The sequence below is a fragment of the Echiichthys vipera genome (assembly GCF_963691815.1).
Source record: "Echiichthys vipera genome assembly, chromosome: 19".
Lineage (NCBI taxonomy): Eukaryota > Metazoa > Chordata > Actinopteri > Perciformes > Trachinidae > Echiichthys > Echiichthys vipera.
This window is the reverse complement of record NC_139844.1, coordinates 8,947,677-8,969,250: the sequence shown is the minus strand read 5'-3', so window position 1 is coordinate 8,969,250 and position 21,574 is coordinate 8,947,677. Positions and strand designations below refer to the sequence as shown.

The window sequence follows — 21,574 nt, the reverse complement described above, 5'->3', positions numbered from 1 at the left end:
CCCCATTTAGCCGAAAACAATCAAACACAATCCCCTCCCGCTAAATGTAGCCTGTGTCTGTACTTGTAGGTACAGATTTTAGCAGTTTAGATTTAAGACTTCAATTTCTTAATTAAGGGCCTTTAAAGGAACCGCTGGACATTTTTGACTCAATACTCTTGGGCTCTACCAAATGTCATTTATATATATATATATATATATATATATATATATATATTCAAAGCTACTATTGTTGTTTTCGAATTGAACCTTGAACGTCTGTCGTTAATTTTATATGACGTCATCACCCTTAAAAAAATTATTTACCTTGATTTAAATAAAGCGATATGTTGGATCAAATTAGTCTTGTTTTTAAAAAAAAATATACATTTTTTTGACTTATGTCATTTTATATTCTATTGTTGGAGCCAAAACAGATCATTGGGGTTATATGCTGTAAAATTTATTTTTATACAGTTGCATGCCTTTCTTTATGTGCTGCAAGCAACTTGTGCATGAAGTAAGACATTTTTTTGTGGCCAGGCTTAATGCCAACAAATATGCATTGAAGCAGAGTATTTCCTTAGATACATACATGTAACACAAATAAATCATAACTAGGAAAAAATATCTGCAAAATATTAGTTTTTGGAAGCATTTTATAACTTAATAGGAATTGAGTGAGATTTAGGACCTATTTATTCTTTGCTTCACAATAACTAGGCTGTAAAGAGCATTTCTAAGTCACAAGGTGTGATGTAGGAAACTAAAAAAATCAAGCAATACTGTTATTATATTAAAGTGTTAGCATGGAGCTTATAATTCCTGAGCTTGATTCTCTCATAGATACGCGATCTCGTGACATAACAAACAGTTTCCTCTTAAACCTCATGATGTGACCGTGAAAGGCCAAGCTGTTCGGGTAGCCTTCTTATATTAGCTTTTTTCTTTATTATTTTTAGAAGGTGGTTCTGAGGTTTTTCTGATACCCATTCATTTTTTTCCCCAGAGCAGCCAATGTTTTTCCCCTTTTTTCTTTGGCGAACTAATACTCCGCTTTGCTTTTTACTAAACTCCTGTTTACTAATAATAATTGCTTTGCATCCCCAGCAGCCTCCCACATTATTTGTTTTTGCCACATTGATGGCGTATTTCCCGTCTGAATCGACTCTTTCCTACTGAAATGATCGATGGGTTATATGAACAGTCAATAGGAGTGTGTGAAGTTGAACGTGTGTAGTACAGTACTTCTTGTGATGTGAGTTCTGTCCTGCCCGGTGCTAAATGTCAGTGTTTGTGTGTGTGTGCGCGTGTGTCTAGACGGGTCTGACTCACGGGACAAACCAAAGCTGTACCGGCTTCAGCACAGCATCACTGAGGTCGGCTCGGACTGCACAGACGACGGGGCCATCCAGGTAACTACGTTACACAGCTGTCGGAAAAAGTCGAGCTGAAAATCCAAATTTTCCCTCGCTTTTTGGGTCAGAGGAGATAAATAGTCATCCATCTGCCGTTGTTCGTCTCCAGCTGCTTGGTCAGGGGATTCTGCCCCACCACTGCAACCTAATGCACAGCGAAGGCATGGTGACGGTGACACCGCACGGCCCGGACGCCGATACCTTTGTCGACGGACAGCGAATCACAGAAACGACGGTGCTGCGCTCGGGCTCCACCCTCCAGTTTGGTTCTGCCCACGTGTTTAAGTTTGTGGACCCGATGTTCGACCAGGGAGGGAAGAGAGAACCGGCCGCCATGATGAGGAGCCGACACAAGTCTGGGTGAGTGAAGGAGGTCTTCACCTCTAACTCGCTGACACTGCTGCACACTTTTCTCTTTTTCGCTTTCTTCTTCCTCTTTATCTCCTTCTCATACTCCCTACTCAAGTTTGTGCACAAAAAAAGAAAGAAGGGGGTGTTTTTGTAAATGAAGGGAGGAGAGGATGAGGTTTTTAAGTTGGCAGGCAGAGCGAGGGAGGAGGGAAGTCTTGGGGTTGAAAGGACGGGGCGAATGAGAGGAGAGGAAGAGCGGAGGTCTAGGGCCCTCTAATCTGATCAACATGGTGTTGGGTGTGTCCGCCTGCTCGCTGTCGTTTCACACACACTAACAGGAGAAAGAAAGAGGAAGCACACCAGATAAGAGGAGAAAGGGAGTGTGTGTGAGAGCTGGTTAGGGATGAGTGAAGGAAAAAAAGAGTTTATTAATTTTGATTGAATGATTCAATGGAGGACTGACACTGGGAGAAAGAGAAGAGGTGTGTAAGTAACGGACGCTGTAACTCATTTCTTCGTTTGTCGGTTTCTGCATGATTTAGTTCAAGACCAAGACTAGAATAACATGTTATGGTTTCTCTTGTCTTGTGAGCTTTTTAAGTATTACATTTTTTTTATATTTTTGAGGTATTCTACAGAACTTTTGGATGTGTTTTCAACAACTGAACTTAAAGTTGGGATGTCCAAAAGGAATAATCAATAAAAACTTAAATTATAGGTACATTTTATCCTGGGCATTTTTTTAGAAAAATGTTAATCCAACATCAACATCTGCATTATAGTTTAGTTGTTTGTGTGTTCAGCAGCGGGTTTGACTTGAACACTTGTTGGATAGACACAAAGTGACACATTTTGAGGTATTTTTTAAACCTACAGATTGAATCATGGAGTTAAACAGAAATTCTAGATGTGGTTTGTAACGGGGCTCTCACATCTCAGAGGGTTGAGAGTCTCTTGTGCAGGTTTGCATGACAAAGACCCAATCAGGTGACTTTGATCAGCGCCTTTAATCACAGAGGAAGTAATCAGGAGGTCGAGTGACCTGCAGGGTCCTTTTCCTGTGTGTTTTGTTACTTTTTAGCTAAACAGGAAATGAGCAAATATCGGAATTACATGCATCAAGTAGACAGAAACACAACTATACAATAAATGAATGCTAATATTGCTAACATGTCTGCTGTATGTGTAAATAGGAAGATGTTCTCAGTCTGTGATGTGTTCACAGCTTGTTGCGCTGCCCTCAAATGGCAAAAAAATAAATTATTGCTACTTAACATAGATGAGAATTTGCCAATAATGTCAAACTGTAATTTAATTAGAGCAGCAATCTGTCTTTAAAGAGGCCAGCAACCTCAGAGTGGAGCTTCTTATTACTGTCGTAGAGATCCCTGAATTGAGACATTGATGAGTTTTTCTGACTCGGTTAAATTGGAGAAACTGTATATTCCCCCGTAAAAGTCTCACATTAACACCAGCTGGCATTTGGTGCAGCTCGGTGTAACCTCAGACTGAAACAGGAGCCTGATGTGGTGGATGTGGATCCTCCTGTGGCCGTCTGGGCTGCTTTCCAACCTTCTGCTGTACAAAACTCACAAGGATACCTCGTTCATTTGAGCCGGAGACGCATCAACGATGTTCATGAACGATTAGGGCCGCAGTTTTGGCACCGCAACTGTTTGGTTTTTTTAAAGATGGGAGGCTGTTTGGCAGCAGGTGCTGGCAGTTGAACAGATGATCTTGTAGGGTTCAGAACTTTAATCTCCTGCCTCTCAACAAGTATTTCACATCAGTCAGGGAGAGAAGAGCATGAAAGAAGGGAGAGCGCACCAAGACACTCAATCCTCCACCATGATTATGTTGATGATGTGTTGCTAACTCACCCCTTATCCTGGAAGTTTTAAAGTTAAATATTAAACCACTGTATTCTAAATCAACTAAACTATAACCTTACCAGACTGCAACATACTACTTTCTACTTGACAACTATTCAACTAATAGCCAACTATTTTGACATTCTTTTCATCGTTTGAGTCATAAAAACTGAATATCTTTGCTTTGTGAACAAAACAAGACATTTGCGGACGTCATCTTGGGCTTTGGGAAACACTGATCCACATTCTTCACTTTTTTCTGACATCATATAGACCAAACAACTGGGGTGTTTTAATAGATGGAAAAGGTTAAAAACTTGCAAATAAATCCATTCTGGTGATATGTTTCATTCATCCATAAGCGCAGTCCTGCTGTTAATGGTTTAACCTTCTTTGGCTGCTGGCGGTGATGGTGCACACGACAACGACACGAATGCCTTTGTGTGTTTGTGTTTTAGCGCTGCGCTGTTTATTTGACATCGATGCCCTCCTGTTATGTGGGGCGTGAAAAGCAGAAGCCCGTCTTTTTAAACCAGACTAGCTGTCACACTCAATTACTGTCAGTCAAACAGCACACACTCGCTGCGAGCAGCGCTCAGTCAGGACTCAGCCGGAAAGGCTGGTGTAGCTTCTCTACATCTAATTAGACTGTTATGTAAGTGTACGCGCATATGCATGAAGCAAACTTTTCTGTCTGCTTGTATTAGTGAGTTATTCATGTGCTGCATCTCTGATCCAGCCCTCTCCTCCCCGACGAAGAGTTTGTGTGTGTGCTTGTGCGTGTGCGTGTTTTAAGTCTGAGCTCTTGTCGTTGTCAGTAATGAAAAGTCAGCTGGTGGAGAGCACATTTCCTTAACTAAATCGCTGCATGTCTGTCTCTGCTGCAGTAGCGTGCCAGAAACCACCTTTGACCTCCACGGAGACGTCCACAGTGGAGCTGCTCTGCCTACCAGCAAGGTGACACACACACAGACACACACACACAGACACACACACACACACACACAGACACACACACACACACAGACACACACACACACACAGACACACACACACAGACACACACAGACACAGACACACACACACACACACACACACACACACACACACACACACACACACACACACACACACACACACACACACACACACACACACACACACACACACACACAGAGAGCATTTGCATTTTAGCTGTTCGGCACTGGAACAGTCTGCTCACAGGTGTAACAAACATTTTCTTACTTGCCACAAGGTAGTTTTAAGAGACGTATTGTTGGGATGCACCGGACCTGCCGGATCTGTTTTGGTGCCAGTTCGGACCTTATATACTTACTAAGACTTAATTCACTCTTTAGTGATGTTGACCGATAAAGTACATTTTTTTAGCTGAAATAAAATCAACGTGGACTGCTATAACTCAGCAAAATTGCCCAGAAGGCTTCTTCCCTAAACAAATAACTTTCCTAAAGAATATGTCACATTATTTAACATTTTATTTACAGTTTATTACATTGTCAACCAATTCTAGATGAGCATGAATATAGAATAAAGAATAAATAAAGATAAAATAAATAGCAAAATAAGTGACTAAACTTCATGTTGAGTATCAGTTAACTGCTTATTATTTAAATAAATAGAAATATGAAAATGAATAGCTTATATTTAGTTTTCTGTTGGTTTTGTGTTTGTTATTTGTCATATTTCTTGTAGTACTTTAAATTATGTCAGCTTATTTTCCTTTTTTTGACATCGTTTGCTTTTCCTCTTAAGTTGAGGGAAGGTCCCTTGTATGAGCCTATGGCTTCTTGACCTTATTTGTTTTATTATTTGGATGTTATGCAGTCATATGTGTGCACACATTAAACGAAATAAAAAATAGCTAAATAGTACTGCACGTTCAGTATCAAGTAACTGCTGACCATTTAAATGAAGAATACATTAAAATAAATTGAATAACTAATACTGTAAGTTTAACATCATCAACTGCTTAATATTTCAATACATACAAATAAACAAGCCAATTATTGCTTGTTCAGTTTCAGTTGCTGACCATTTTAAATAGAGAATAAATAAAAATAAAATAAACAGCCATATGACACCATTTCCTCCATCACCCTAAGCATCAATTTCTACATTATGTTATATTTTATATGAAACTAAATAATTTGATGACAGTGAATATTTATTAGCAGCATTTCTGTGTTTGTTACAAACTATTTTATACATGTGACTGAGACATTTGCTTCATCAGAGAACCAGAAAACTGTCAAAACAGCATCTGTTGCATGTTGCGTTAGCTGCTTGGCTTTAGTTCTGAGAGTGGAGCCTCATAATAACACGAGTCATTATCTTCACGGCTGCACATTCTCACGTTGGGATCGTCATTAGTAAATTAAAAAGATAGTGAAATAAAATGTGTTTGAAGCTGCTTGACACTTTGTTCTGTGTGTGCAGAGCTCAGGGAAGCTGGAGATGGAGAGAGGAATGGTTAAACCCATGATCAGAGGAGAGCAGCAGGACAGCAGGTCAGACACACACACACACACACACACACACACACACACACACACACACACACACACACACACACACACACCCTCTTCTTCCTGTCCTCCTCTTCGTCCTCCATCTTTATCCCCTTCTTCTCTCTGTATTTAGTGTTATCTTCCCTTCTCATGGTTGTTATTCCGTCTTATCAGGTCCCAGGACATTTCAGCAGACAGAACGGAGTTGACTCTGCCGGCCGGCATCGAGTTCAGAGACAACTGTGAGTATTTAGTGTGTCTCTTCTTCTTCTGCCTCTCTCTTCTTTCCCCTCACTGCGTTAGTAAAGCAGTCAATAGCTGGAAACTATTGACCTCTCTTAACAATGCATTGGACTGATTCTGCTGACTGATCACCAGCGGATTACAATACATATCTCATAGTAAATATACAGTAAATGTAAGAATATGGTAAATGTTGGCCACCCTGCTGACATCAGTGCTGATAGATGACTGATGACTTCAGAAAGACATTATTCTTTTTGAGGCATTAATTACGTTAATAAACAGACCAATGATCGATTTTTATCAGACTCTTCATAATATTTTGCATTTTGTGTGTGCAACTCATACAAGGTTAATATTTAAGTGTAACAAACCGTGATTTTCTGATGACTCCTTTTTATTGTTTGTTTTATTAGATGAAGAAAGTGTTGATTTCGCTTCCTAAAACGGTCTTAAATGACTTCCAGTTAGCATTAAAATGTCTTAAAAAGCCCCATAATTCTAGTTTATTAAAACCTGATGTTTCCCATCAGGGAGGTTTCTCAGTCTGCAGGTCTTCTATCTGTTTGCTTTCTCTTTCTAACACTCCTGTTTATTGACTTTTCATTGGGCTCTGGGCCTCAGTATGTATATGTGTGTGTGTGCGCGCGCACTGAGTGTATATTTGGCAAAGTGTGAGATCATCTGTTTTAGGATGGTTTTGACCGGTCATAGAGTGGTGGAGAGTCTCATACCCACAATGCACTGGGAGAAACCATAATGCACTTGGGACAATGACGCACATGGATCTGGATCTTTACCGTGTAACTCCTCTTGTTGTGGCGGTGCAGCTGCAACCGGTTATGGCGTCAGATACTTAAAGCTAAAGTGAAATAAAGTGACACCACAGTCAGAGTGGTTTTGTCTGTGACACATGTGGAGCCAAGTTCTGTCACTAACCAATCACCACTGTGACTCAAACAAACTGTCTGTACCAGCTCTGTTCCAGCCAGCGTCACCCACCATCTCAAATGATGTATTCAACTGTCTGTCAGTCATTTTATATATGCACTGGAGATCAAAATTAGAGATTAATACTTTTTTTAAATTCTGAAATACTCTTATTTTTTATTGTTCAGAATTTGATAGAATATCCGCTGTGGCTAAACCACTGCTGTACTAGCATGTTCTTTAAAATAACCAAGGCACTTCAACAAAAACATTATTTTTTGAAAAAGAAATAGTGATCCAAATATGAGAACAGTAACCACTGTGTCAGAAGAGAAGACTTCAAAAATGTTTTCTTCTCTAGGATTAAAAAATGAACAGGAAGTGTAGAGGCCACAGCTTTGAATGACTTCAGTACATCTGCACCCACAGGACATCACTAGTTTCTCACACTGCTCTGGTTTGATCTTGGTCCCTTCTGACTCAGTCTCAGTAACTGTTGTGGGTTTCTAAGACATAACTTTGTTGCTCAGGATTTTCCAGAGATTCTCTATGGGGTTTAGATCTGGACTCTGGGCTGGCCATTTCATTGTTTCAATATTCTTAACATCAACGAACAGCTTCACCTGTTTTGCAGTGTGACAGGGGACATTGTCTTGTATGAAAATTGCAGCTGATGGGGAGACAGTTGCAGTGAATGGATTGCATGTTGCTGAAAGAGGTTTCACTTAAACATTTGCATCCACCCTGCCATGTAGAAAGTATTACTAACTTCTCTAATTTTAATCTCCTGTTTATATCATCTAATATTATTGCGCAATGCTACACTGTGAAAAGCCTTCAACATGAATTAATTTAGCTGCAGGACTATGCATGAAAACTTCATTAATATACACACTTGTGAGTGCAGGAGTAATATTGGCAGTCAACAGCACAGTAGTAATGGAGGCAGCAGTGTCAGCCTTACCTTACTGCAGACTCACACACACACACACACACACACACACACACACACACACACACACACCCCTACTAACCCGTCACATTCTCAATATATGTACAAGTGGCCAGATTATCTGATTTCATTGGTGTGTGTGTGTGTGTGTGTGTCCATCCAGCTGAAGACACCTTCCTGTCAGCCATCATCAACTACACCAACAGCTCCACGGTCCACTTCAAACTCTCTCCCACGTACGTCCTGTACATGGCCTGCCGCTACGTCCTATCGCCTTCTTACCGGCCCGACATGTCGCCGTCTGAGAGGACGCACAAGGTCATCGCCATCGTTAACAAGATGGTGAGCATGATGGAGGGAGTCATCCAGGTCAGTAACACTTTTTTTTCAAATATTTTTTTGTGTGTGTATTCCTCTCCTTCATGATTCTGTTTTATACGTTTTTCATACTCTTTTTGGATGCTTAATTCCCCCCATTTACGGTTTTCTCACAAACTACGACATGTAGTTGTAAGGTGCGTTTGTATATGTATGTTTCTTGCAGCTTTCTCTCCACAGTTGTACCAGTCTGTGCTTTCATATGTTGTTTGTTTACCTGTCAGTGTTAAATGCTTTTGGTGTGAAGCCTGCTATGATGCAACATAGTGTTTGCAAAACTTCAGCCAGCATGGCACTAAATGTTGATACCAGTGCTAAAATGACGATGGTGAGACACGTTTATTTCTATAGCAAGTTTCAGCAACAAGGCACATGACACAAAACATTAATTCAAAGAATGAAAACTGTCATTAAAGAGCATAGAGAACAGAAAATAAACAAAAACAAAAACTATTAGATGTAATAAAATGCAGCATAGCACATACATAAACATTTTAGAACAACATAAAACCAGAAAAACCTGTCAAAGAATATTCGGTTCGAATAAAATTATTTTTCAAGCTTCCTGCCAGTCATCTTCAATCTGTTTCACTTTGGCTGCTCATGCTGCTTCAGACCTCCATCTAGGCAAAGTGCACTGGAATACCTGCCCAAGTGGAACCTCCTACTAGCGAATTGAGGGTAGGTCGATCTCCCCTGAATTCGCTAGTATTCGGATTTCAAATTGCACCTGAACGCAGCATTTCTCTCTGAACGCACGTGTCAGGGGAGAAGAGTGCACTTTTACTGATAAAGTCGGCGCAAAGAGTTATTTTTGTACCCTTTTGGTAAGAAAAACCTCTTTGCGTCAGGCAGGGGGAAGAGGGTGGGACTTTGGAGGGAAGCGCTGAGTGCTCGAATGGTAAGAATTGCTTTAAATAAAAGTAGCAATACCACAGTGTGAAAAAAACTTGTAGTACATCGTAAGTATTGACATAAAAAAAACATACCGTTTTTTTTTCTACATAACTGGATTATAATTATTGTATTCATCAGTTTAATGTGGCAGCTGCTGGTTTGAATTACTTTATAGCCTAGTCTATAACAATATGTCATAATTTATTTGTTGTTTTTTTATTTTGTATTAATAATCTAAATCTATAAAGTAACTAAAGCTGACACACAAATGTAGTGGAGGGAAAAACTAAATAGTGGCTACAAAAACTTTGGTGCAGTAACGTTCCATAAAATGGAATCATTGAAGTACCTGAGGAAAAGTACTAATTTAAATTCTACCAATGGAAACAACACTAAGAATGTGACCAAGCGTCTCTTACCAACTTTCAGCACTTGGCAGTTTTTAATACTCTGTGTCTGACAAGCATCAGACAACTGCATGTGACATCGCTGCACGTGCTTCGGTGTGTTCTTTTCCTCCTGCATAGTGAAGCAATTTAAATTGTTTGACTAACAACGTCAACGTCCCAAACAAATGTGCTAATGTAATCGTCTGACAGAGAACCAGATGAACCTGAAGGAAAAACAAAAAGGAAGTTTGCAGATGTTTGAGTCCTTCATGTCATATTTAGATTAATAGGCTGATGTATAAAATAGTATCTTATTTGGACGGGTTTAGTTTAACGTGGGGACGTGGGGTTAAATAGATTTACCTCAGGACGTCTGTATTATACATGGCCAATTCGCACAGGATTAAGAAACCCCTGTAATCTACCAGAGGTGGGAGGGGTTACTCCCCTCCCTGTCTCCATGTGCGTGCTATGTTGCTCCCTAATGTCACAAAACTAACTAAACACAAAACTAAAGGACAGCATCGATTATCTAAAAAAAGTGATAAAAATGCTTCTTCAAGTGCCTCCATGCTAAAAAAAAAATGGAAGAGATATGACGGAATATATACATATGTTTTACAGGGGATCATATTCAGACAGGATTCGTTTTAGAGGGATTTTTTCTGGACTGTTTTACAGAAAGGGAAAATTGCCGTATTTTTTACCGACATTCTCCCCATGTCACATTAAACTAATCCCGTTAAAATATAAGGGGACTAAAAGTGGCAACCGCATTTTCAGTTTTGGCAACCGTAAGCTGACTGCTGGTTTCCAACCTGGCCGTAACTTTTAACAGCAGTTGTAGCGTTGAGCCCTGACAATGAAACACAGTGCCAGGGTAGTTTGGAGGATTATGGAACACACACACACACACACACACACACACACACACACACACACACACACACACACACACACACACACACACACACACACACACACACACACACACACACACACACACACACACACCTTACGTTTAAGGCTCAACTCTAATGGCATATAGACTTTTATTTTGCCATTCACTTTTATGCGTTAAGCTGGCAGCTGTTCTTGCTGCTGGTATTCAGTTAAGTTATGAAAGAAAACACGCACCAACTGGACTGTAAGACTTAATCTATTTCAGTCTGTGTGCAGCAGGATTTTATTTTTAAAGAGTTTCTGGGAAAATGTTCTTAGCTCCAGTGGAATACCTATTTCAGAAAGGTTTTTAGTCGGCTGTAAAACTGTGTGTTTTTGTTTTGCATCTCTGACGTGTTGAGAACTGGATCTGAATAGTGGAATGACAAGTTTTACTGTGTGAGATGCTGCAAATAGACTTGTGCTTTTTCAACGCTTTGCATCCCTAAATATCCTTAACTGCATTACTTTATTAACGTTTTCCTAAATGGATTACGTGCAGCGGGTTTTTTCTTTTTTAAAAACATCCGTATGTGATTATCATTAAGTGAGAACAAGCTCTACATGATCTGATAGTGTTCCTCTTCATACTGAGACCACATTTCCCATAAACTCTTCAGCTTCTTTCCACAAAGAGGGTGTTACTCTCGCCAGTTCCTTAAAAACTTTAAGGGTCAGGCTACTCTTTCCTCCATAAAATTCCTGTTTTGCGCTTTAAAGCAGTCCAACAGATTTTTAAGTGTGTAATGGCATGACTGTATTTTTGTTATTGGTCACATTTTGTGGTAATTATACAGCTGTCTCCAAATCTATACTGTTCAAATGTTAATGACTTTAGTTCATTCAAGGATTCATCTTCTTTTTACGCTTATTTTAAGGACACCCTTAAAAATCTTCTATCTTGGAATTACATTAGATCTTTTCATTTCACAACACAGCATGCTCTCTCGTAATTCAATAAATAAGTAATTTGATGAAACAACCACACGGTAAAGACTATTTTTGTAAACTCCTGTTTGAATCCAATACATAACAAAAGAAAATCATTGGCTAGTTTTCTCATTTTGTTTAAAACTTTGTTACAAAATATAAACTCAAAATGTCAGATTTTCTGAAAAAATGTGCTTATTATTATCAACTTAGATGATTTGAGAGCTGGTAAATCATCATTACCCTACCCGTCTCAGTTATACACCTATTTATTCATTTATTTTATTTTACACTCATTTATGAGTTTTTATATGCAGTTAGTACAGATCACTGAAAACTCTAAGACGAAACCTGTGAAATGTAGCCAAAATACTTAAAAAATGTTAATAAAATAGTTCTATTTAAGTTAATTAGGACTTTTTTCTTTCCTGTTTTGATGCTAAACTTCCTTCAAGATCTCTAAAACAGAACAAAGTCCATTCGGCAGACGCCCTGTGATGTTTTCTTGACCAGATGTGGTTCTCAGACGACCTCCTTCAGTTATGATCTTAAACCGATTCAAGATGTCTTCACATTGTAAACCATGACCATGTGTGTGTCAAAGTGTGTTGTGTGTGTGTGTGTCCATACTGTAGCTGTTGACGTGTTTTCTCTTTGTCCTGTGAACATGTCCTCCTCCTCTTCCTCCTCTTCCTCCTCCTCCTTCTTCCATCCAGGAGATTCCTGAAGGGGATCAGGTAGGATAGCACAATAGCACAACATGCTACGGCTGCTACAGACTCGTCTACCTCCATCACTTTTTCTTTCTCTCTCTCAGCGTGGGCGACATGGATAAAGCATCTCAAGTTTGTAAAAACGTCTCAATATCTTAATCTTGATATAACTTAATCTAACTTAAAGAATGTCATGCCTACTTCAGATTCAGATTTATTTATTTAAAACGGGGACAGTGCATATTAATAAACATTATATTTCCATCTTTAGTCCCTTTTCCAGGTTGATGTTTAAGACATCACACCGCAATTCATCTATAAGAAAACAAGCAAAAAAACAAACAAACAATAAAATAAGAAAAGTGAAGAAGTGCAGGTTGTGTTGTACTGGGTTAGCATAAATAGCTGTATTAATGTACGTACTATTGCATGTTAATTAGCAACTCATGTATTTTATTACTACAATGCAGTTCACAGAATAAATAAATAGTCGGAAATACGAGAATACTTTTTAGTACATTTCTGAATAAATAAAAAGCTTTAAAATGGACCTTGAAACAGCTTGAAAAGTGCTTGAATGTGACCATGGAAAAGGTGTAGGAACCCTGTTCTTTGTGCCGGTGGAAAGAGTTCAAAGGGTCACACACCTTAAGAAATAAAAAATTACGTGAATCCGTAATACTTTAGTTATCAATTAATTCATTAATTAGTTGATTGGCAGAAGATGAATCTTCAACACTGATACTGAAGTAGAGTTCTTCCAATATCGATCAGTATTGGAAAGAAATCTACTTTAAAGTCGTTTATTTATGTTCTATTTCAGTTTTGACCGACTGTTAAACTAGATAATAAAACACAGTTCTGTGGCCTTTATTCTCTGTACATGTTTGTTCATGTTTTACAAACACATACAGGAATAATGAAAGTAATCATCAACAATGATAGTAATCATATCCCATCCATAATAACACAATAAATAATAATAATATATATATATATATATATATTTAAACACACTGGATCGGTACTCTGTATCAGCCGGTATGCACGTTTGGGAATCTGTTAAGGGAAAAACAGTATTGAAATTGATATGTTTTAAGTTGTTTTCTTCCTTGTGTATTAAATATTGAGTCCTGGAGAGTTAAAAATCCAAGAACATCCTTTTGAATCAGTTTTTAAACACTTTTCCCAAAATCTCTTTCTGGTCACAAGACAATAGTTGTAATAGTTAGTTAATCTGTCACTATTTGTAGGCAAAAACATTCTCTGTTAAAGATTTCAAATGTAAAATCCTGTCGCCCAACCTCATCAACCTCTTGGCTCACTTCTCTGAATCTCTCTCCTCTCTTTATTGCCCTCTTCTGTCTACTTTTTTTGAAGCCCTTCATTGTTGCTGCTGCTTCTTTTTCTCCATTCTAACAGAAATGTGAAAAGAAAGCCATAATAATGCGTCCTCCCACAGCTGGAAAACTAAGCAACAACAGCAACATCAACCCGACTAATTCCATTCAGCTTCCTGGACCTGCCTGGTACTAAAAAAAACCCAAACCAAACAAACAGCAAAACCAAAGCAACCACTCTTCCCCATCATTGCTCCATCTTTAATTCTGGCATCCATGTTGTGTGACATCATGTGTTGCTTCTCCTACTCAACAGTGTGGATGAGAGACGGGTCGCGTCCCTCCCTCCGACCTCTTCCACCTCCTCTGCTTCATTTGTCTGTCTGGAAGGTCATTTAACATGTTCTGCCATCATGCGTCTGTGTTTTTAAGTGTTTCCTAAATGTTTTGGATGCACTTGGCTCCATCCCTCATTCTCTGGCTGTTCTGAATGAAGGGTTTTGTGTTTTTCTTTTGTGTTATGGTTGTTTTTTTTTTTTTCAAGGCGGGGATAGATGAGTGCAGGCGAGCGAGCTTCGCACATTCCTCCCTCTCTGAGTGGCGGGGATATTAACCAATCAGCTCCTCACACACTGAGCTCTGTCCTCCCAGAAAACCTTTAGTCCTTTAGACGGTAGACTCACATGTGGAGCGTTATTAAACATCTGATATCGTCCACTCAGTGTTATTTGAGATAACTGTTTATTCACTGATATTATCTTTGTTTAGTCTGCAAGAAGCTACGAGGTTGATGGATCTTTTTACAGTTACAAAAGAACAACACTTGTCTTTAAGTACTTTTATATTTCCCCTTGAAGTGTTGTATTTTTATGAGCTTAAAGAAAACTTACTTGGGAAATAAACGTATTCGCTTTCTTGGTTAGAGCTTGATGAGATGATCGATACCCTGTTTCACATCTGTAGGATAAATATGTAGCTGGGAAGCAAGCAAGCAATCCTTTATCAGTCCTGCAAGAGGAAATTATTTTCCCCCCAAAATACACACATGCACAGTCATGCATTAGTTGAGAGATGTCGAGCGAGGGGGCTGCCCCATGAGGAAGCAGCCAGAGCACTTCAGCAGTGCCCAGGAGGTGAAATGGCACCTCTCTAGCCTTCAGCCTACAGCCCACACTCCATTCTTGGTTCGTGTGGGGACTTGAACCGGCGACCCTTCGGTTCCTATGCCCCCTTGTAAGTTAAATAAGTTAAACTGGTTAGTTTAGTTTAGCACAAGCTGAGCCTGGCTCTGTTCAAAGCTGCTTAAGCTGCTTGAAATCTTTTACTAACACGTTTTATTTAGTTTTTCTAATCCAGAAAAGTCACTGCTCCCGACCAAGAAAACGTTTCGCCCTTAAGCCCAACATAAAACCACAAACGGTCATCTTTACACTTTTTCTACAGAGTCAACAAATTACATATAATGTTACTTGCAATTGTCTGAGAATTATATCAAACTTCTCATCAAACTCTTGACAAGAATGTGAAATAGTTAATATGATTTAAAAAATATCAGAAGTATATTAAAATAAAATGACGTTGGAGCTTAATATAGACAGGAAGAACGTGCTTAAATATGACCCTAAATCTCACTGTTTGTTATTCTGATATCACTTGTCGATCCTTTTGCTCACAGCGTGAATACACGTAGTCCACAGTGTAAGTCTACGTTCTAAAATACTGTAAAGTAAAATACTGAGTAAAAAAGAAATCAGCACAGCCATCTGGAGGAGGCTCGTGTGTGGTGACCTGGTGACTGGAGTTGGTGTCTGCAAGGAATAAAGGAGTGGTCACTATTGTCTCTCTTGAAGTCATAAAGGAACATCTTTTAGAGCTCACATTCAAATGTTCATTGAGCTTCTAGGTGACAGCGATGACCACTCTTTCTCTCAGCAGCGGGTCGGCTTAGAGGGAGGGGTGGGCGGGGCATGAGTCTATCCCTGAAAGTAACAAACTGCTCCTTCTGGCTGCCACTCAAACTCAACCTTCTTTTTTAACTCTCCAGTCTCTCCGTCTTCCTCCCGCTCTAACAACATCCTCTGTATGTTTTTCTTTGTCTTTGTGGTTGTGGTTGTTCCGTTACAGAAGCAGAAGAACATCGCAGGAGCGCTGGCTTTCTGGATGGCCAACGCCTCGGAGCTGCTCAACTTCATCAAGCAGGACCGAGACCTGAATCGCGTCACGCTGGACGCCCAGGACATCCTCGCCCATCTGGTCCAGATGGCTTTCAAGTCAGTCTGTGTGTGTGCACGGTTGTGTGGGCGAGGGGGAATCTGGATTAATATGGAAGTTTTAGATATGTGGGAATTTGGTCATTTTTCTGTGGAGGTCAGGGGATGTGAGGTAACTTTACGTCCGCTGGAATAAGTTTTAAATGTTCTTCACAAGAAATGAAAAAAAATACACATAGCTCTCTTGTTCCGTGTTCTTCCTTCATTCTACATGGACAACATTTTGACTATTAGGTAAAGATGAGCATGTGAAATGACCTGTGTAAACATCTGAATCTGGAAAATGGATATTATACATAAGGGGGCACTACGCACACTAGTTACATCAATATTGCATAAAACACACATATGAACGATGCACATATGATGTCACGAATACAGGAAAACACATACACGCATATAACAAGTGTAATATGATGTAAATATTTCCTTTTTCATATGATCATGTTACTATTCTATGATTTGGTAATAATTATATCTTATGATCTTTTGAGACAGAAAAGCGTAACCTGTTACAATCCTTTAGTTTAGTTACAGCAAACACACACATATTTTCTTAGGTTGTGTGCTATTCTTGCAGATTTAGGCTTATGAGCTTACAATTAAATCAAGGAGAAAGTACTACTGGGGACAATAAAGCGTCGTCCAGGTGTTTTTTTCCATCTTTTTGTGCAGATTGTTACCCTGCACCTGTAAAGAATTGATGGATGTGCACGTGCCTCCTGATGATCATTTGTTATAACTTCCCTGAAGGACAGACAATTGGATATGAGCTCTATGGTTTGATGGTGAAGTCAGTTTGTTTTTAAAGAGCTGTAACGTGTTGTTGCAGATACCTGGTCCACTGTCTCCAGGCAGATCTGAATAACTACATGCCTGCCTTCCTGGACGACCCTGAGGAACATAATCCACAAAGACCCAAGATCGGTAATAAACACAAACACACCTCACGTGCATGCAGTGGTTTTAGGGGTCTAAAGAGATAAAACTATCAAATATTTCACAAAGAAAATCCGTTGAGATTTGAGAAAAGTCTGTCTTGTGAAATGGCGATAAAGCAGGCATCAAGACACTTGAACAAGACAGAGTTGTTTGTTTCCTCATATTTCTCTTTGACTCAAATTTATTGTGAAGCAATCTGCTTGACCGTGTATTCGATGTCTCCTTCTCTTTGCAGAGGACGTCCTGCACACCCTGACGGGGGCGATGTCGCTGCTGCGGCGGTGTCGCGTCAACGCCGCCCTTACCATCCAGCTCTTCTCGCAGCTCTTCCACTTCATCAACATGTGGCTCTTCAACAAGTTGGTGACAGACACGGAGTCGGGGCTGTGCTGTCACTACTGGGGCGCCATCCTCCGGCAGCAGCTCAGTCACATCGAGGCCTGGGCGGAGAAACAGGGTCTGGAGCTTGCTGCCGACTGCCACCTCAGTCGAATTGTACAGGTAGGAGGATACTTCCCCCATGAGGGAAGTGTGTGCAGATGCTGAGACTGACAGGGATGTGGATTTTATTTTAGTCATTGGCAGTAAACTCTTTTGTAAACCTCAAACAAGTGTCCACACAGAAACAGAGGGGTTTGTTTGACAGAAACATGTACACCATCACATTTAAAAGCACCTGAAAATTGGAAATTATATGCACTCTTTTTTTTTAAATAACATTCAATATTTGTGACATAATCAACAGTTGATGTCTAAGTTAGAAAATACGTATAAAATATTAAAGTATAGGAGTTAAACACTCTAAAATCTCAGATCACCAGCTTCGTCAGGGCTGAGTGAGTTTTGTTTGATAAGATTTGAGTGACATGGGCGTCTCCCTGGCAAAATAATCAAACAAGCCCAACAGCTGTCATCAGGTTCTGATTATTATATTGTTAAATTTCAAGTGATGCGTGGAAGCAGTGTGACTCAGCCTCGCCTTTTCAAACCAGTGAGAACAACAAAGTACACACGGAAATCTCTCATTGGAACTTTGGCAGATAATAATGTGATCATGAAGGAGTCTATTTCTAACAATAAGAGCATTTAATCAAACTGAATCTGCAAGAGAACATTGAGGAGCCAGTTTTCAAGTTGGTATATAAGATTTCAAAGGTGTATTTGTAGCATGCACAAGCAGTGTGTATCATGAAAAAGGGTAAAATATGATTTCTTTTTTTCTTTTGTGTGTCCTCCAGGCCACCACCCTGCTGACCATGGACAAATACTCCATGCAGGATGTGCAGAACATCCACAACACCTGCTTTAAGCTCAACTCCCTGCAGCTCCACGCCCTCATGACCAACTACCACTGTGCTCCAGACGAGCCTTACATCCCACCTGTAAGACAAAAACACACGAAACAGTAGTTTTTCTGCTGGATAAAGTCAGCTTTCCGTAATGTTAACCATGTGACTCTTTTCCGGTTTGTCTGATCTGTGTGCGGTTTCTCTACAGGAGCTGATAGACCACGTGGTGGCGGTGGCAGAAAACACAGCAGATGAGCTGGCGAGGAGCGACGGAAGAGAGGTTCAGCTGGAGGAGGACCCGGACCTCCAGCTGCCCTTCCTCCTGCCTGAGGACGGCTACTCCTGCGATGTGGTGCGCAGCCTCCCCAACGGCCTGCAGGACTTCCTGGAGCCGCTGCTGCAGAGAGGTAAAGTCACTGGATCAGTGCTTAATAATAGAAAGAAATTCAATACACTTTTTTACAGTTTTTTTTTTAAACATAGAAATGCAATTTAGTTATCAAATAATTATTGCACCCTGCCTTATGTGCAAGAGTGTACAGCATCTTACAGTTGATCGTTTGGCAGTGGACTACGACATACTTCTTCTTCTTATTATTATTATTATTCAAATGTGTATGTATACATACATATACGGTGTGTATATATATATATATTATTCATCTCATTTTGAGGGAAAAAATAGTTTTTCAGTTGAATTATATTTAAACTTCAAGAAAATACACTTCTAAAAAGACCAGTTTTAATTAGTTAAATGAGTTGCATGATGTTTCCAAAGTAGATGAATAATTGTGTTATTAGTCGTGACTTCAATACTTAAATATTTTTGCTTATTGTTGTGTGACTGTGCTGTTTGACACTACAAGGGAGGAGAGGCAGATAAACTTTTAAATATTTTTAGTTTGGTGATTTGATTTGAAAAAAACACCTCAAATTACTCATTGTGAAGTATTTTCACATGTCTTGATTGGATCTGTAACAAAATGGTTTTAAATGTATTGAAAGTGCAATACTTTTCCTTAAGGTTTCCCGGATATCTCCTGCTAGACGCGCTCAATAATCACAACTTTTCCTTTGCTTACAAGGTTGTTTATTCCTTGGTTTAACAGACAGTTAAACCAATGATCTGTTGCGGTCTAAAACACCACGACTGCATACCTGGGCAAAACACAGTTCCTTGAAAGAGCACAGCTGATGTACATCTGCAGCTGCTTTCACACGCCGTCCTATCTTCAACCACCGGCATAAATCAATAATTATCAGTAATTAATTATTTAGATGATAAACAATCAACAATTCACTCAAAATTGACGAACAAATATAATAAACAAAAGATCACAGAATCAATCAGATTTCATGATTGAAGCTTTTGTGTAACCTGGACTTTTTTCATGTGTTTGTTTCCAAATTTGCAGAAAAGAATGATCTTGAACAGTGTTTTGACATCATTTTTGTCCTATAGTTTATGTTTGTGTGGGTGAACGACTGAGTGAAAATGTAAAACGCGTGTTTCTTTCACCAGGTTTCTGTAGGTTGGTCCCTCAACCCCGCTCGCCTGGTACCTGGACCGTCCACTTTGAAGGAGCCGACTGTGACAGCCACTTCTCTGCTGCTGACAGTTCTGAGATGGTAGGACATTATTAACACACGGACACACACTGACTCTCTAAACCTGTGTGTATGCGTGCGTGTGCGTTCCGGTGTGTCTCAAGGCAGTGGGGCAGCCCAGGTAAAGGACTTTTGAGCAGATTTAGTAACGCTGACTCAGTGAAACTGTGTAGATTAGAGTGTCCTGCAGCTCAGACAGCCACTAACAGTGTCTGCAGAGTCACTTCAGGACGCTGCTCTTGTCTCCATGCTGCACTTAGATGACTTCTTTGATCGGCGTGTGTCTCTCACAACCGTTTGACCACAAAATTCTGTTTCAAGCCGAGGAACAAAGAGGAATTTCTATTCACCGTCGGCTGTTTTGGGATGGATGCTTGGAAGTCTACACATGGAAAAACCATTGCAACCTTACTTGGGTTCACATGGTTTTCATCCTATCCTTTATTAGCTGTGGTTTGAGAAAACAGTCTCACCACAGGGTCCATTTAGTAGCTGTTCTGGAGCTTTTGAGTTACTTTTCCAAATCCACTTAAAACTCTCTTCACAAATGGTATAAATTCACAAGTCACTTCTTTTAAAGCTGGTTCCCCTTTTATTTGTAATTGTATTTATTTGTTTACTTCTTAAAAAAGGGACAGAACATATTAATGAACATTTACATTGAAATTTGTGAGGGATTGTAGCCAGGTGGCTAATTTGCATCCCTTGTCCCATTGGCAGTTAGAAGGAGAAAGGGAAAGACTTCAAAACAAGTACAAATATAACAGAAGAAGATAGAGGAAAATAAGGCATAACATACCAACAGCAAAACTTGACAATGACAGAGCTCACAGTAACAAAAAATAACATATAATATAAAGTGGCAATTGCACATACAGACTCTGGTTATTAATGCAGAACGGCCGGTAAAGTTCAAAATTTTGTTGCTGACTGTCCTTAATAAAGTGCATAAATTGCTTAACTTTAAAGTGCTAGCTTGCATTTTATACTTGAAACTTGAAAGTTTTATACACTTTTTCAATGGAATTTTTTCTGCTGATAATTCTTTATTCCAAAAACAGTGGTGAAAAACTCCAGCAGCTAATGCCAGGACACCTGTCATAACTAAATTATGATAGGTGTGCAACGCACACAAGGCCAAAGTTGCTCTTAAGTTATCTTATGACCGGTTGCTGACAAGTGGTCATAAGCAGTCTTACTTACTTCCATATAAAACACACCACATCACTTCCAGCCAGATATACACAGAACAATGAGGGCAAAACACTTCCATGGATCTTTTTTTAACAGACTATTCTCTTCTCTGACTAAGCTAAAAACACAAAAACACACAATCTGTCAGCACATTGGTGCCTTTCACTGCCGAGTCCGTTTGTCAATGTAATGCTCAGTTCTGCTCCAATTTCGTGAGTAAACAGAGACGCATGTTATCAATGTTCTTATCGTCACTGCCCTCATAGTTCCATGCGTCCTTTACGTTCGAGTGGACGCTGAGCAACACATCCTTGAGGGTGTCGCTCAGATTCAAAAGCTACTCCAATAAAGTTCGACAACAACAAACACGGCGGCAAAATGACAGGCAGCGTTGTAGACGGCAGTGGTCT

At 39.7% G+C, this 21,574-nt stretch overlaps 1 protein-coding gene across 6 annotated transcripts in view; it reads left to right on the top strand.

Moving 5' to 3' along the window:
- afdna (afadin, adherens junction formation factor a) overlaps nucleotides 1–21,574 on the top strand; it is a 105,985-nt gene that overhangs the window by 41,857 nt on the left and 42,554 nt on the right. For 5 of the 6 annotated variants that reach the window (XM_083934171.1, XM_083934170.1, XM_083934174.1 and 2 more), the window contains exons 9-21: nucleotides 1,300–1,394; nucleotides 1,507–1,757; nucleotides 4,507–4,576; nucleotides 6,077–6,147; nucleotides 6,322–6,389; nucleotides 8,436–8,641; nucleotides 12,525–12,545; nucleotides 15,986–16,131; nucleotides 16,964–17,058; nucleotides 17,309–17,574; nucleotides 18,312–18,455; nucleotides 18,571–18,769; nucleotides 19,885–19,991. In XM_083934171.1, coding sequence (XP_083790297.1) covers nucleotides 1,300–1,394; nucleotides 1,507–1,757; nucleotides 4,507–4,576; nucleotides 6,077–6,147; nucleotides 6,322–6,389; nucleotides 8,436–8,641; nucleotides 12,525–12,545; nucleotides 15,986–16,131; nucleotides 16,964–17,058; nucleotides 17,309–17,574; nucleotides 18,312–18,455; nucleotides 18,571–18,769; nucleotides 19,885–19,991 — 1,739 coding nt within the window. The remainder of the gene's footprint in view (nucleotides 1–1,299; nucleotides 1,395–1,506; nucleotides 1,758–4,506; nucleotides 4,577–6,076; nucleotides 6,148–6,321; nucleotides 6,390–8,435; nucleotides 8,642–12,524; nucleotides 12,546–15,985; nucleotides 16,132–16,963; nucleotides 17,059–17,308; nucleotides 17,575–18,311; nucleotides 18,456–18,570; nucleotides 18,770–19,884; nucleotides 19,992–21,574) is intronic. The other variant, XM_083934172.1, reaches the window with a different exon arrangement.